General features: G+C 46.7%; 1 protein-coding gene across 1 annotated transcript; it reads right to left on the bottom strand.

Moving 5' to 3' along the window:
• Positions 1-13,835: 13,835 nt before the first annotated feature.
• On the bottom strand, positions 13,836-14,636 carry LOC139050203 (uncharacterized). Its single transcript, XM_070526407.1, has one exon. The coding sequence runs from the start codon at positions 14,634-14,636 to the stop codon at positions 13,836-13,838; it is 801 nt and encodes a 266-aa protein (XP_070382508.1).
• Positions 14,637-16,860: the final 2,224 nt, after the last annotated feature.

Below are 16,860 nucleotides of genomic sequence, written 5' to 3'. Positions count from 1 at the left end.
GAATCAAGCATTGGTGTACCAAGTCGAACACATATCAGTCTATTTCTCCGACCACAAAGCTTCCTTCATGACTGTCAAGAACTGTTAGTGGAGTCTTTGTTAAAGGAATACGTGTGAAAAATAAAAAAAAATTCTGTGATAGCGCATACATGTGTTGCTCGATTTCTTTGCCTCAATCTATCGAAAAGGTGAAACAGCTTATTTGCTGCGCTCAAATTTCGCATTAGGAAGTAACGTAATCGTCGGTATTTTTTTTTCATTTTTATTGTTTAACTAAGGTAGGACATTAGACAGTATAATAGCAAGAGCTTGGTGGTGCAACCCACCGCCCCGTTCCAAAGGGGACGCTCATAACATCCATCCAGATGTCTAGCGCGAGGTTGTGTTTGAGCAATCTCTCCGGCACGCGCGCCGTCAAGTTTTGTCTGCCCCACTTTTGTTTGCTTGTGCATGACGGATCCTGACGGCTCACCTGCGAGTTTGGTGTTTCCTTGTGCTGACTCTACGTGATGGCAAAACAACAGAGAAATTGTTTCGCTCATGGATGTACCGCTCGATACGTCTCAGCCAGAGAAAAAAAAACAAAAAGAGGCTTCTCTCTTCGCCGTCCCCACCGATGATGAGCGCCGCCGGGCTTGGGAACCTTCCATTCCGCGAGCTGACAAGCCACTGGACAAGAACTACGTTGTCTGTGAAGTTCACTTCGACGAGAGGTTTATATTTCGTAGCTACACACATGTAATCAACGGCGAAACAGTGGAAACTCGCCGTGATTGCCCTTCCCTAACACCCGATGCTGTTCCATCTTTGTTCCCCAACGTCCCTGCGTACCTTTCCAAGAAGCTGCCATCGAAAAAACAGACGGCTACTTCGACTGAGTGTGTGCCGCACAAGCGAAAGAAGGACGATCGTTTAGATGAGCGTGATGACAGCGTAGTCAGAGACGTCCCATCAACTTCGCATTGCGACAGCAGCAGTGGAGGCTTGGACAGTGTTTTAGAAGTAAGCCTCCCAAGTAAGTTCTGGGCAAGGCACATGATTTCAAGCGCTCCGAAAGTTGTGGCATTTTCTGTGTGTGTGTCGAACGGTGAAACATTGTGTTTGAGAAGTTACTTCTGTGCTCTAGTACTGATGTAGATTTCCACTGCACTGCGTATGTGCAGGGATCATTGGTGAAAAGCGTCAATGTTAGCAATGTTATTGCTGTGAATGAGTTGCAGTTTCAGATAGATGCTATGAGTCCTTGTGAAGGGTTCGAAATTCTCAGAATTCATAATACAAAAAACAAAAGACAAAGTTTATGGAGGGAAGTGTTACAGCATCAGATGTTGCGTCATATCCCAAATTGAGACGAGGTGCTTCCAATGCAAGTACCTTCGGAAGTTGCTGCTGAATTAAGCCTCCTACAAACGCACACGAGAAAGACAGGCTATCTTGTCACGCAAGCTAGTAAGAAAAACTAAACAACTTCGTCGACAGAGGCTGAGCATTGGCAAGCTGAGTGACATGGTCAAAAAAATGAAACGGAACAATGAAGCTACGTCTACTGCTCATTTTGAAACAAAGTTGGCAAGCCTGTCAAGAAAGCAGCAAGTGCAGGTTAGAACATGCTTCGAAGCTTCAACGAGGAAAGGCAGGAATGGTATGAAGTTTGAGCGAGAGTGGAACTTGGAATGCATTGTTATGCATATGAAGAGCCCACGACTTTATGATCGCATTCGAAAGCACAAAGTAATGGTTGTTCCGAGTCCTTCATGCCTGCAGTCTTACGTCCGCAAGTACAAAAGTAGGTTTGGAATAAATGAAAAGGTGCTGGCGGCAGTAGCCGAGAAGGCAAAGGGCACTGATGTTCGACACAGAGCAGCCTTATTGACGAGTTAATGTTCTCAGAAAACTTGAGGGTCAACAGAAATGGACTTATCAACGGATTCGTTGACCTCGGCAGCTACACCTCTGGAAAACAAGCAGGAGTCCATTGTGAACATGGGCTGGTGATTTTGTTTCAGCCATTCACCGGCAAATGGCAACAAATTCTCGGGGTTTCCGGCTCACGAGGTATAATGTGAAAGCGGATCTACTGTCCAGAATAATTGTCGATACTGAGATCTGCTCTGAGAAATCTGGACTCTTTGTTAATTCCGTCACATGCGATGGTGCTTCTTGGAATAGAAGCATGTAATAATAATAATATTTGGGATTTTACGTGCCAAAACCACTTTCTGATTATGAGGCACGCCGTAGTGGAGGACTCCGGAAATTTTGACCACCTGGGGTTCTTTAACGTGCACCTAAATCTAAGCACACGGGTGTTTTCGCATTTCGCCCCCATCGAAATGCGGCCGCCGTGGCCGAGATTCGATCCCGCGACCTCGTGCTCAGCAGCCCAACACCATAGCCACTGAGCAACCACGGCGGGTTCGAAGCATGTAGAAAATTTTTGGCAGTAACGGAAATCTAAAAAATACGCTGTCTAAAGTCCAGCACCCAGTGGATACAAGCAGATACCTACATTTTATTTCGGACTTCCCTCATCTTGTCAAATGTATGCGTAATTCCATAGCATCGAAAGGCCTCTTAACGCCTAATGGAAGAGTGGGCAACGAGTACGTGAAGGAAGCTTGGAAGTTTGACACTGCGAATACAGTAAGGCTGAGAGCAATGCCACATGTAACCATGGCTGTTTGCCAGCCAAATGGATTTGAAAAGATTCGAGTGAACCTGGCGTTTAGTTTCTTCAGCGACGAGGTATTGAGGGGCCTTTATATATACAAGAATGAAGTGGAGGCCCGCTATGGTCCTGGCAGTACAATAGCAACCTCATTGTTTGTATCTATGATGAGGGACCTAATTGATGCGATGACGTCTAGGTACAGGCGGAAGGGTTTGAGGCGAGGCTGTGAACAAGCCAAAAACATCAAAAAGTTCTTGGTTTTTCTTGATGTTTGGGAGCAAGCAATTGGCAAGCTGGGCGGGTTCCTGAGCCAAGGAACAGCTGAAGGCCTCCGCATAACCCTCTCAAGCACACTCTCTCTGTTGACTTACGTCACAGAGACATTAGGCTTCCATTATTTGACGACCTCACGTTTGTGCCAGGACGCCCTTGAAAACTTATTTGGTATATTAAGGCAAATGTCAGCTTGCAATGACCACCCCACCCCAGCGCAATTCTTGATTTCTTATAACTGCCCGAGTTTCTATAGCTTGGCCCTGTCACCTACCCGCGGCAACACGTCACACGGAGTTCTGAGTAGCCTTCTTGACCCACGCCACTGCAAAAATTTGGTCGACATGCCGAGTAAGCTGGATGATCTCCTGGATGTGGGCCACCTAAATGAAGTTCACGAGATGGTAAAGGCATGTTATGCGATGCCAGTTGGTGTGTATTCATTATTAACTAAAGCACAACAGATAGATGATGGACTTCACTTCTTCACTTCACTTTATTACCTTAAAGGCCCCCAGGATGGGGGGTATTACATAAGGGGTGAGTAGCTAATAAAATAAACTATATACACAATGGAAAGATATTTAGGTACAAGTTTGCTCGCTGGTAAATATGTTAATTATACAGTTGAAAAACGTGGATGGGCAGGTGATTGCGGCGATGTCGTGTGGAAAGCCGTACCAGTCCGAGGCTGAACGTGGGAAGAATGATGTGGCAAAAGTGGTAGTGTGGGCACGTGGACGGGAGACTTGAAGAGGATGACCAATGCGGAGTGAAATGCGTGCAGGAGGACTGATGTAGGGTGGATGATGAAGTGAGCTGTAAAAACACCTATGAAATAAGTACATAGTAGCGATACGACGCCGACAAGCCAGGGTTGTTAAGCCCGATTCTGCTTTTAACGATGATATACTGGCATTATATGAATAGCATGAATGGATGAATCTTGAGGCACGATTCTGTACTGATTCTGGACAGTTTGTTAGATATTTTTTATTAGGGCTCCAGATGGCAGAGGCATATTCCAGCTTGGAGCGTACGAGTGACTTGTGTGCAAGCAATTTTAGATTTGGTGGCGCCAGACGTAGATGACGTTTTACAAAACCAAGGCTTCTGTTAGCAGATGATATCACTCTAGTGGCATGCGCGTTCCAGGTTAGATCGTTAGACGATGTTACGCCTAGGTATTTGTAAGACTCTGTTAATGCTATCGTGACGTGCGAGATGGTATAAGGGAACAGGAGAGGATTACGTTTTCGATGAAATGACATGAGTTTGCATTTATCGGGGTTTAGTTCCGTGAGCCATTGGTTACACCAGTCCTTGACGCAAGTTAAATCTCTTTGGAGAGTTAGTTGATCAGAGGGGTTACTGATTGCGCGATAGATAACACAGTCATCGGCAAAGATACGAACGTTACAGAAGACCTGTGTTGCTAGGTCGTTAATATATATTAAAAATAAAAGGGGACCAAGGACTGACCCTTGCAGGACGCCTGATGTTACTGCAAGAGACCTAAAGGTTTGATTATTAACGTGAACAAATTGGGTACGGTTTGCCAGAAATTCTTTTATCCACTGCAGTACGTTATGATGCAAGTTTAACCAAGAAAGTTTTAGTAGCAAGCGCTTGTGAGGAACCTTGTCGAAGGCTTTCGCGAAATCTAGGAAGATTGAGTCAGTTTGAAGGTTAGAATCAAGGGCCATGTGCAGGTCATGGACAAAAATAGCTAATTGTGTTTCACAAGATAGGTTCTTACGGAAGCCATGTTGAGAAGGATGAAAGAAATTAATCAAGTCAAGAGTCAAGAAAGTCCATTGTGCAAGAATAGATTACATGTTCCATGATTTTGCATAGCACACTTGTTAAAGAGATGGGGCGATAATTAGGGGCGATTCTTTGTTTGCACGAAGCGCTCTGTATGTTCACTTCGTTCTTGTCAATTGTATTTCTGTTGTACCATAGTTCAGGAATTCATGAGGCTGCACACGAGATCAACGATACTCCCACCAAGGCCCCGATTTCGCATCTAAATCTATGCGGCATGAAGGCAGTATCAACAGGACGACACTAGAGGCGGATGAGGGCTAAAAGCCAAATAAGGATCATTGTAAAAATGGGACGATTTATAAAGTCTACCAAAAAAAGACAGCTTTAAAGGCTAGATAAGATTGGTGCTTGACGCAATCAAACATAAATAAAATGCTGCAGAAAGAATATACAGAAACATTCCAAGTGCAGGAAAGAATCATTACAATCGTCAATCGTGCATGCCAGCACGTTTCAAGAAACACTGTTCTTATTCAAATAGACAGACTGACAGCTTGCTTATGCAGGCTTTCTTGGAAACTAGCCGCATGCACACTTTGTGATCGCAATGTATTTTTTTCCTGTTTATTTATTTATTTTTATTGTTTAACATAGGTAGGACATTAGGCAGTATAATAGCAAGAGCTTGATGGCGCAACCCACCGCCCCGTTCCAAAGGGGACGCTATGACATCCATCCATCCATCGCTAGGGAGCTTCCATGCGCACGTGCGCGCTTCATATTGCCCGCGTAGCAGCTGTTACGCGCCTTTTCCCGTCCGGATATCGCTTTTGTGTGGGTCGTGTTTATTGCTGATGCACTGATGCACTGGTGACATGGGGAAGTGCTTCGCGCTGTTTTGTAAGAGAGGTGACGAGTTTTGTGCGGTAAAGCTATCACTTTTCAAGCCACCGAATGACGACGCCAGGTTGGAGGCATGGAGAAGAGCAATCCCGCGCAAAGATCGCGTGCTGCAGCGGAGCGGCCGTGTGTGTGAGAAACATTTTGCTCCTCATTTCATTCTAAAAACGTGGTCCTCCGAAATAGACGGTCACGTTATGATGTCAGGGAATAGAAGATCCGGCCTAACAAAGGACGCTGTGCCTTCAATTTTCGAAGGAGCACCATGTTACCTTACCAAGAAGATCAAGAGTCCCCGAAAAAGAGTGACGCGGATAGAGAAACCTGCGGCAACTTCTATGTGTCTTCCGAATTACACCAGCATGTCTGAGGACTCATCACATGGTGCGGAAGTGTCGAAGACCGCAGGCACAAGCCATGAAGAGGAAAACAGCGATTGCACTGAAGCTCTAAACCACTCTTCATTCGAGGGCTTATTCGACTTCACAGCGAACATGTGCTTACCAAGGTATCGTGGGCAGTACATCGGATCGACGAAGAGGGAATCAAAGACGTTCTGGTCATTGATGCTCCCATAGTGTACAGTGACGGAAGCTGCTGTATATTTAATAAGAAATCTTTGCACGTAAGCTCAGACATGGCGATCCAAGCCTACACTTTCGACAGGCCAGCCGACTGCACAGCAATATGAATCAGCCCGCCGGCCTCAACAACATCTGAACTTGAACGCATGGTAAAAGCTTTTGACAATGTGAACGTTTGCTGCCGCGGACCAAGTTTAAAAAGCTTTCCGTCTAGTGGAGACAAAAGTGGAGACAAAACAAATGCCCGTTATTATCGCCTGCAGGTGGCATATGTAGGCCATGCAGTGGCCTCCACAAAACATTGCAATCGCATGCAGATCGCCAAATGGCAAGGGCAAAGCAGACGGTACCGCTTCAACGGATCAGGCTTTCTGCTTTGAGGAAAGGTGTACCCTCTGCCCAACTTGAAAGAATCAACACATTGCACCATGAAAAAGCCACTGTACTGCGGTCTCGAGCACGATTTTTAGCACGAAACTAATTGCTTATGAATCAGCTTAAAAACTATAAGCAAGAATTCGCCAAAGTGAAAGAGGAAGGGCTCCCAGAGAAGCTAGAAAGTGATGATTTACCTGCAGCACAGTTGCTTCTTGTAAAGGAGTGTACTGCTGCAGCAAATGCACGACGAAGCAGAACAGAAGATACATTGACGACTGGTTGCTGCTGTGCCTTTTGTTAAACATCCGAAGCCCTGCGGCATACTCTTTCCTGCGCAGCAATGCCATATTACCTCCGCCGTTCGTTTCCACTATCAGGAAGTACATCAGCTTAGTCGGGCTGAAGTGTGGTTTTGACGAAGGGTTCTTTAAGGCCCTTAAAATGAAAGTTCCCCCGAAACCAGCATTTTAACGACGAGGGATCCTCATTCTTGACGAGATTCAAGTTAGAAAGGAGATCACGGTGAACTGATGAACACTGACATATGCCGGGCTTGTTGACTTTGGTGAGAAGAACAGCCAAAGCAATGAGCCGGCTGATCACGGGCTTGTTTTCGCCTTCGCACCGTTTGGGGAAAAATACTTGCAGCCAGTGGCTGTGCTTGCCTCCAAGGGATCTACGAAAGGGACGCTCCTAGCACCGCTACTGCTTCAATGTATTGTACACTTGGAGGAAGCGGGCATTTTTGTTGATGGGGTTGTTTGTGATGGCGCCTCTACTAATAGAGCAATGTGGAGACAGCTTGGAATCAGCGGTGCTCTGGGGCATGTTCTAAATGCCTTTAAGCATCCACTAGATTCATCGTGAAAGGTGCATGTCTTCGCAGCTGCACCTCATCTCTTCAAGTGCATACGCAATCGTCTGTATGACAAAAAAGTGTTGAAGAAAGGCGGAAAGTTCATTAAATGGTCTTGCTATGATGCCCTGTTTGTATCAGACACCAAGAACGCAACTGAGCTGAGAGTATGCCCAAAATTGACTTGCAACCATGTTCATCCTTCTGACATGCTTAAAGTGAGAGTGTAATTGGCAACCCATAATTTCAGCAATTCAGTAGCAAAAGGTAATTTCTGTTACGCATGCAAAGGAGCACCGCGGCTGTTTAATGTCGAGCCGACCGTTGAGTTCATAATCTTTATGAACAACTTATTTGATGCCCGGAACCGGCGCTTTCCAGAAGAAGGCCTGACTATAGACTGCAATGATCTTAAAGTTCTTGAGAGTGCCTCTGATTGGCTTGACGAATGGGTGGAAGAAGTTGCAAAAGGAGAAATTTCTCAAGATCTCTTCCTAAGCAGGTCAAGTGCGGCACAATTAAGGGTGACGCTCAAATCTGCTCGTGAGCTGTCAATCTACCTGTTGACAAAGTGCGATTTCAAGTATGTCCTGGCCGGAAAAATGAATCGGGACCCATTGGAATGCTTTTTTGGTGTTATTCTACAAGCGGGTGGCTAAAACGAACATCCAACTTTCCCAACGCTCTTTGAACTGTACCGTATGCTGTCGCTTTACTCCCTCCTGAAGCCACCGCAATTTGGTAACTGTTCAGCTTCCGAGAAAGAACAATACGGCAGTGTGACTTTGGCTGACTTGAAGAACGCATATAACAGCTCAGCATCGAAGGAACTGAACAAGCTGGACCAGCTGAAAGAGCAGCTTGACGGCCTAATCGATGAAGGAAGCTGGGAGTGCGATGAAGGGTTACAGTACAATAATAACGATGCAAGTGTTGTTGAATGTATAATTTATTATGTTACAGGGTTTGTATCCAGGAAAATTTTCAATCAGACCTCCTGCACTACGCGCAAGAAAGCACTGGAGGGTCAGAAAGGCTTGTTAAAGGTGCCCGAAGCTGAGCTGGTTAATTGCAAAACAAGGGACAGACTTACGCACCCTAGCATGCACCTATTATCAGCTTTTTATGGAAGCTGAAGAACATTTCTCTAAATACGCAAATCGGAGAGATGCCCACGATAAAAGCATTGATGCTGTACTAGAGAAGTTCACTTTCACTTTCCCTTGTACTATCGACCGGGAGGACATGCTCGCCAAGCTACTCCATTATTATATAAGCCTTCGTATGCGTCAGTACTGCCATCAGGTGGAACGTAAGCACGTTGAAAAAGGCCAGGACTTGCGTAACCTGTCCAAACTTGTACGATCACAAGGAGCCGAGCTGAGTGTACTGCTTGTTGTTTTGATTGTATACACAACAGTGGTATTTAGGTGTTCCGTGCGTAATCCAGTTTTGCAGTGACTACTTTCTGCTTCATGTATGAAATAAACACACAAGGTTCTACTTCTATTATAAATTTTTCGTGGCTGCGGAAAATACCCACCACCATCCTCACAGAAATCGCATGCAGCTCTCGCGTAACCAAACTAAGGCATGCGTTCAGCCGCTTTCACACACAGACATTCATTTCCCCATCGGTTGGCCGTAGCCGCTGGATTCTCAAACACGACTGGTAACCTGATGCGCCCTTCATCTCATTCTTGAGTGAGAAGTAAACTCGGTTCATGTTATAACCGAGAAAAGTTGCAAACTATGTAATATTGGCCTTCTTGGTTCCCGCTCCACCAAAGCTTCTCCGTAGCGTTACCTGTCGTCTTGCGCGCGCGTCGATAAAGGGGCTTTACGCTCGGCTTGATCAGCGGACAACTTTTTCAGAGTTAGCGATGATTCACAGCATAACAAACGCCTAAAGAATCAGCTGATGACCGCAAGCTTTCCTGGAGCTGCATACGGAGACGCTGTGCTAAAGCCATAGAATAAAGAACCAACTTTAGAGAAGGAAAACTGTGCCATCCGCAGTCATTCGAAAATAAGAAACGGCAGCGCATGGAACTTAGGTGGACGCCAGATGACACTGCTCAATCCGGAAGCGGAAGTGCACTTACTTTTATAGCAAGATCTAATATGGCCGCTTTTTGCTGGTCGCGTACGCTGGTACAAGCCGTGCTTGCCCTGCCGGCTATGCGACATGCCTCAATGCCTTGGCTGCCGCGTAGCTGGTGCGTTCTAATTACCAGGAGATCAAAGAGCCTCTACTGACACCCATACAAACAAGCCACACGTGAGTGAACAGAACGTACGACTTTATTGGCAGAAGACAAGCAGTGTACATTTTCGTGCAATAGCAGAAATAAAATTTGCATGTCGAGATACGCTGGAATCATTCACGCGAGCTTGTAAACGGCTCACCGTCGTCGTCGCACATGTCGGTTTGGTAACGAGGGACAACCAGCGGCGCAAGCGGGTAGGACAGAGTGTCCCACCTGTTCACAGCGGCAGTCGCCGTTAAAGATGAGCAACTTCCATTGCTAAACAATCGGGTGGCGCAGGCATCTGCTGCCGCAGCCAACACAGCGACATGTACTACCGCGCATTTTAGCGTTAACTCCTTTCCAACCTGCACGTTTCTTTTCTTTCGGGGGCCACTAACGTGTGGCTCGCGCTTGGTGCCCCACTTTGTCTCAATACGGGCAAATCGGTTCCGTGGGCATCACCTTCGACCACCACTTTTGCGGGCCTTTTCAACCATGTGGCTATCAACTTCATGTACTTCGAACCATGTAAGCACATATGCTGGTCTCCGTTGTGAGCAAATCATGGCCGAGGTAGGCCACAAGTACAATTTTCCCGTGGCTGCAGCAGGAAAGAACGAACGGAGAGCACCAGTTACAGTGCGTGTATACTGAGAGTCTATGTTGCTGTGCGGACTGCAGGAGCAGATGCTTACCTCGAGAGACTGCTTACCAACGCAACTGACCAGGCCCCCAGATCCGAGAAACGTAACACGGCAACTGCAACCAAGTGGGACAGCAAAACCAGATTCTGCAATCAATCACTTCAGTGTAGCTTGTGCAAAGACCCAGGCTATCGAGGAAGAAGAGAAATCATCAACGAGACTAGGAATATGGAAAATGAGAAAGCTTGCATTCAAGAGAGAAGCCACACTGCTCTGCAAGCATTGAAGGCTAAAAACATCAAAAAAAGTAAAATGGTGCATAGCACACGGTGTGTAGGTTAATGCAAGACACATGCTGATGCTGCATCAGCTATTTCAGGAGAGGAATTGTGCATGACAACGTACACCAGAAGATACTGCTACAGATATGGTACGCTACCAGACAGTTACTGGTATTAAGTATCAGCGAAGAATCGGTTGACCTTTATGTTTGGATGAGAATGAATGATCTCTAACGAGAATGGGCAATGTAAAATCTTGCATTTATAGAAAAAAATGACACTTGGCACAAATGGAACTGACATGGCCAGGAAGCTTATTAAGGGCAAACTGACGGAACTCTTTTGACCAGCGTCGTCGGTGCTTGGTCAGAAGTTGCAGGTGCATCTAAACACGAATAATTTCTAGAACATCTTTTTTGAGTTATCTGTATGACTCGGCCAAATGTCTGTGCTGGTGGAAGGGTGGCTGAAGCTCTTTTGAGTCTTGACACAGTCCTCTGCAGACTTGATATACCAACTCTTCTGCTTGCGCTTCTTTGTTCATTGTATAAAAGCCTTGCAAATTCGGCTCCAGCCTCTCCCTGTTAGTGTAGATGGGAGCTCCTGTGATGACCAAGATGTGCTTGGCATAGACTCGGGGGGGGGGGGGGGGGGGGGGGCAGAACAGTGACACACTAGATGAACCCATGCAGTGTTTTCTTTTATGTTCGAACCGATTATACTCAACCATAAATTTGAAAAAAACATTCATATCTGCTGCAAACAAATGACATGTATCTCAGCACTAGCAAGCCAATACAGCATATGTCAAGCATTATTTATTTCTGAACCAGGTGTTGTTTACCTTGTAGTAGCAGCCTAAGTCCACACAATGACCTTGTACCAAGCAGCAGCTTCTGTTCAGTGCGGGAAGTGTGTTGCTTTATACGGGTGCCGTCCTCATTACTGCATGTCTGGAACAGAAATATTTACTGCATAAGAAATTGAAAAAGAATAATTTTGCAATATGAAATGCAATAAGGTGTGACTTATATATTGTAATGGTTTGCGACTACAGAACACATGCAAATGTACACTGTCTGTTCTAAGGTGCTTAAGTAGCACGTTAAATAAATATTACTATTGTCCATAAAATTGATGTCAGCCTAACTACAATGCATGTCAACAGCTGAAGTATTATTAATATTACAAACGAGAACATTTGTGCGCTCAGTTATATACTAAAGGAGATCACACTGCTGGTTCCACAAACAAATGCATGAAAGTCATGAAGCTATTGGAACTGATGCATTATTTTTCTGCACGAACGTGATGCACCACTTCACTACTGCAAAAATAAATCCCCTGCGGTAAAGCAAACCGAACAGCAAAAACATTTGGAACCAACAAGTACGAAATATGGGTGAATTATCATGCTTGCCAACTGTTTAATACATTAAATTATCTACTTTCACTTCATTTTACCAGAGGATTATTCAGTTTTGTGGACGAAAGAAGTTGCCGGCGGAATGAAAAACAGTTTGATATGTATATTGATAAGGCTACTCAGTCACCTATGGCCACGGCTACAATGAGATGAAAAATGCGGCGCGCGTTCCGATATTGCTCTCTTTCTTTCCTGATTGTGTGTGCATAACGAAAGCCTCGCAGGCAAAGGTTTATTTAGGAAACAGCAATGGAGGATCCTCACTGCCCATATGTAATGCAGGATCTAGTTAGTTAACGTGTCACCGCCTGTAAGTTAATGAGACGAATATTATATAATGATTCAAGCAGCGGTGTTGAACGACTCACCGTTATTGCCATTGTCAGCCGCAGCAGAATTCAGCTCCCGTTTCGATGCAGCCGTGTTCCAAATGGCTCACTGCCGAAACCTAGCTTTCGGGCTTACATGTCCGCTTGCAAAGACGTCACTTCACCGCAAGTTAAATAACGCGACGCGCCGAAGCGCAATGAACTAGTTTTAGCAACAAAGAAGCAACCAGTCTAAGTGTACGAACGATTGAATCCGTACCGCCGTGCACTCGAAAATACCGGTAAACATTTTAAATACATGCCAGAGGTCACGTGAAAGATCGATGAAGCCGAACGCTATTTGCGTGTATAGTGACTAAGAAACAACAAACTTACTAATAAATAGTGCAATATCTAATTACCAATGATAATTTTTCCATTTTTTTGTAATAAAGATGCTTCGGTAATTGTAAGAGAAAGTTTGTAAAATAATGTTGCGCTTAATACGGCGCCTCTAGCGGGAAATATTGGAACTAACGTAAGCATCCCGAAGGGATTATACTATGCTTATTTTATTGACAGCACCGCGTGGTTAATTTTTTCGCCCTCTGTGGCCATTTGCTGAGCTTGAGAGTGTGCTACCCCTGCTAAAGCCACGAACGGCGCCGCTACGGATTGGATTGGATTTAGTGGCCTCGCCATTTGTAACGGGTGGGCATCGCCGTGAAAAAGTAGCGACGCCCTGGCCTTGGTAGGTAACAATCAGGTACAGGCACACATAAGCACAGTCACACATGCATTCACACACACTATCAATGTCAATCGATATTAATGTTTGGCCGTTAATGTGCGTGCACTATGGTCCACCACTCATTGAGTCGACTCTTAGTTGTGGCCACTTGGTCAGCGCCGCTAGATGGAACGCTGGGGGAGAAGCCAAGCGTTAGCGGTAGTGTGGTGCCATCTATAGGCGCTGGTTCTGTGCTGGCTCGAGCAGCGCAGAACTAAATGTTCAATTGTCTCTTCGTCTGCATCGCACACTCTGCACATAGCGCTTCCCACGTTGTCGTCAAAGCGCCGGCGGTAAACTAGAGTTCTTAGAGCGCTGGCTCGTGCCTCGAAGAGGATGTTGCTGGCTACACTGTTGTCGTAGAGGGGCTCCACACGGATCTCTTGTTTGTAGTCCCTATAGAGTTTCAGTGTGGACTTACCCTCCATTTCTCGCTGCCAAGTGTCCACCTCCATCTGTCGCACCAGGGTATCGACTGCTTTGGCCCACTTTCTCTCAGTCTCCTCCTGTACAGGGCTCGAAAAGCAGCCGTATTTCTTGGACAGCTGCTGCAGCCTTTTCGTCCACCTGGTGCAAATGCCATTGCGGTCTATATAATCAAACATACGCCGTGCCCAGCGATGTGGCTGCATCAGGCGCAACCTGCCCTCGTGCGTCAGCTTGCTGCGTGCCTCGCACGCTTCAAACCGGGACCAACCGAGGTCACTCTGGATTGCCTCGTTTGCCACGTTGCCGTGGCAGCCCGTAGCCAGTCTCCCTACAGCGCGCTGGCTGCGTTCCAGCCATTCTCGGGTCTGCGCTGTTAGGCAGACCCCCACAGCGCATTGGCATTGGCATTGGAACTGCATTGGCAAACGTCAGTGCAGGCACGTGTACGGTTTTCCACAGCTCTCGCACGATGATGAAGCGATTGAATCCCCACAGGAACTTCCTGCGGAGTATTAGGCTGACTCGCTGGGACGTTCTTCTCAGACGCTTTTCATGGTGTGCCGTATAATCTTGTTGCGCGCTTAAGCTCACACCGAGGTATCGGCACTCAGTTGCCTGGGGTAGTAGTCCTCCGCATGGTAGTGTCAGCGAGCCGGGTGCCTCAGGGCCAGAGGAGGCAATCACTGCCGATTTCTTTGTGTTAAAGTGCAGTCCCAGTGGTGCTAAGGCTTTGGCACAGCTGGTGATGAGGGTCTGCAGGTGCCGCTGTTCGATGTCGCCACTGTTCCCCGCCATCAGCACTATGTCATCTGCAAATAACAGCCCCGGCAACGCTTGCTGCTCCGTGAGCCCATCACTAGTTCTCTCCACCACAAAGCCTACCCTGGAGGCCAATAGCGTGCGCTCTACACATGCTGTATACAGCATATAGAGTAAAGGCGAGAGTGGGCAACCCTGTTTTAAACCCTTGCCCACCACTACCTCGGTCGAGTAGGCACCGTTCAGGATAGCTACAACCATGCTGTCTGCATTGAGGTGTCTGATAAGCCCAGTCCATGTTGGAGTCATCCCCATCGCCTCAAAATGCCGTAGCAATGGCTCGTGCGGGACACTGTCGTAAGCCTTCGTCACATCAAGAGAGCAGCTAATCAGGCCACGTTCCTCCTTTCGTGCAGCCTCTATATATTGGCTCAGGACAAACAAATTGTCCTCGAGCCGTTGGTCACGCCGAAAACCATTGTGCAATTCAGTGAGGTTCCCGCCCTTTTCGGCCCACGCAGTCATCCAAGCCTTTATCACTTGGGCGAACACACGATGCTCTACGCTAGGGATTGTAAGTGGCCGGTAGTCACGTAGAAGGCCGGAGTAGGCAACCTTTTAGGGAGCAGGATCACCTTGCCCCGTAGCCAGTCTACAGGTATTGGTCCACCGTCCAGAATTTCGCTGAAGAAATCAGCCAGCTGTGACCGTGATTCAGTACCGCGACATTTCACAAATCCCGCCGGGATACCGTCAAGGCCTCGAGCAGTGCGCGCACCTATTCTCGTGGTTGCCCTATCCACGGCACTCCGAGACACTGTCCACGTCTGATGGTCTGTACCAGCCAAGCCTGAGCGATCTGGGGCAGGGAGGCGCACAGCTGGTGAACCCTGTGGTGGCGGCGCATATAGTTGGCGGATATGGTCAGTTAAGGCTCGGTGGAGTTCTATTTGGCCCCCGTTGACTCTGTGCGAACTTTAGGCTTTGCAGCTTTGCAATCAAGGCGGGACACATCCGTCCAGAATTTGACAGCTGCTCATGTGCCTGCAGATTTGATTGCCTGGAGCGTCTTGTGGTTGGCCTCTGCTATCTTCCGCTGCGTGATAGCCTGCATCTTCCGTTTTCGGTGCAGATATTCCTACGATGTCCCCTGGACATCCTCGCTGTCACCATCATCATCATCATCGGCCTGGTTACGCCCACTGCAGGGCAAAGGCCTCTCCCATACTTCTCCAACAACCTCGGTCATGTACTAATTGTGGCCATGTCGTCCCTGCAAACTTCCTAATCTCATCCGCCCACCTAACTTTCTGCCAACCCCTGCTACGCTTCCCTTCCCTTGGAATCCAGTCCGTAACCCTTAATGACCATCGGTTATCTTCCCTCCTCATTACATGTCCTGCCCATGCCCATTTCTTTTTCTTGATTTCAACTAAGATGTGATTAACTCGCGTTTGTTCCCTCACCCAGTCTGCTCTTTTCTTATACCTTAGCGTTACACCCATCATTTTTCTTTCCATAGCTCGTTGCGTCGTCCTCAATTTAAGTAGAACCCTTTTCGTAAGCCGCCATGTTTCTGCCCCGTAGGTGAGTACTGGCAAGACACAGCTATTATACACTTTTCTCTTGAGGGATAATGGCAACCGGCTGTTCATGATCAGAGAATGCCTGCCAAACGCACCCCAGTTCATTCTTATTCTTCTGATTATTTCCGTCTCATGATCCGGATCCGCTGTCACTACCTGCCCTAAGTAGATGTATTCCCTTACCACTTCCAGTGCCTCACTACCTATCGTAAACTGCTGTTCTCTTCCGAGACTGTTAAACATTACTTTAGTTTTCTGCAGATTAATTTTTAGACGCACCCTTCGGCTTTGCCTCTCCAGGTCAGTGAGCATGCATTGCAGTTGGTCCCCTGAGTTGCTACGCAAGGCAATATCATCAGCGAATCGCAAGTTACTAAGGTATTCTCCATTAACTTTTATCCCGAATTCTTCCCAATCCAGGTCTCTCAATACCTCCTATAAACACGCTGTGAATAGCATTGGAGAGATCGTATCTCCCTGCCTGACGCCTTTCTTTATTGCGATTTTGTTGCTTTCTTTATGGAGGACTACGGTGGCTGTGGAGCCGCTATAGATATCGTTCAGTATTTTTACGTACGGCTTGTCTATACCCTGATTCCGCAATGCCTCCATGACTGCTGAGGTTTTGACTGAATCAAACGCTTTCTCGTAATCAATGAAAGCTATATATAATGGTTGGTTATATTCCGCACATTTCTCTATCACCTGATTGATAGTGTGAATATGGTCTATTGTTGAATAGCCTTTACGGAATCCTGCCTGGTCCTTTGGTTGACTGAAGTCTAAGGTGTTCCTGATTCTATTTGCAATTACCTTAGTAAATACTTTGTAGGCAACGGACAGTAAGCTGATCGGTCTGTAATTTTTAAGTCTTTGGCGTCCCCTTTCTTATGGATTAGGATTATGTTAGCGTTTTTCCAAGATTCCGGTAGGCTCGAAGTCATGAGGCATTG

The sequence above is a fragment of the Dermacentor albipictus genome, chromosome 9, assembly GCF_038994185.2.
Source record: "Dermacentor albipictus isolate Rhodes 1998 colony chromosome 9, USDA_Dalb.pri_finalv2, whole genome shotgun sequence".
Lineage (NCBI taxonomy): Eukaryota > Metazoa > Arthropoda > Arachnida > Ixodida > Ixodidae > Dermacentor > Dermacentor albipictus.
Note: the sequence above shows the minus strand (reverse complement) of the source record. Positions and strands in the feature narration are given on the sequence as shown.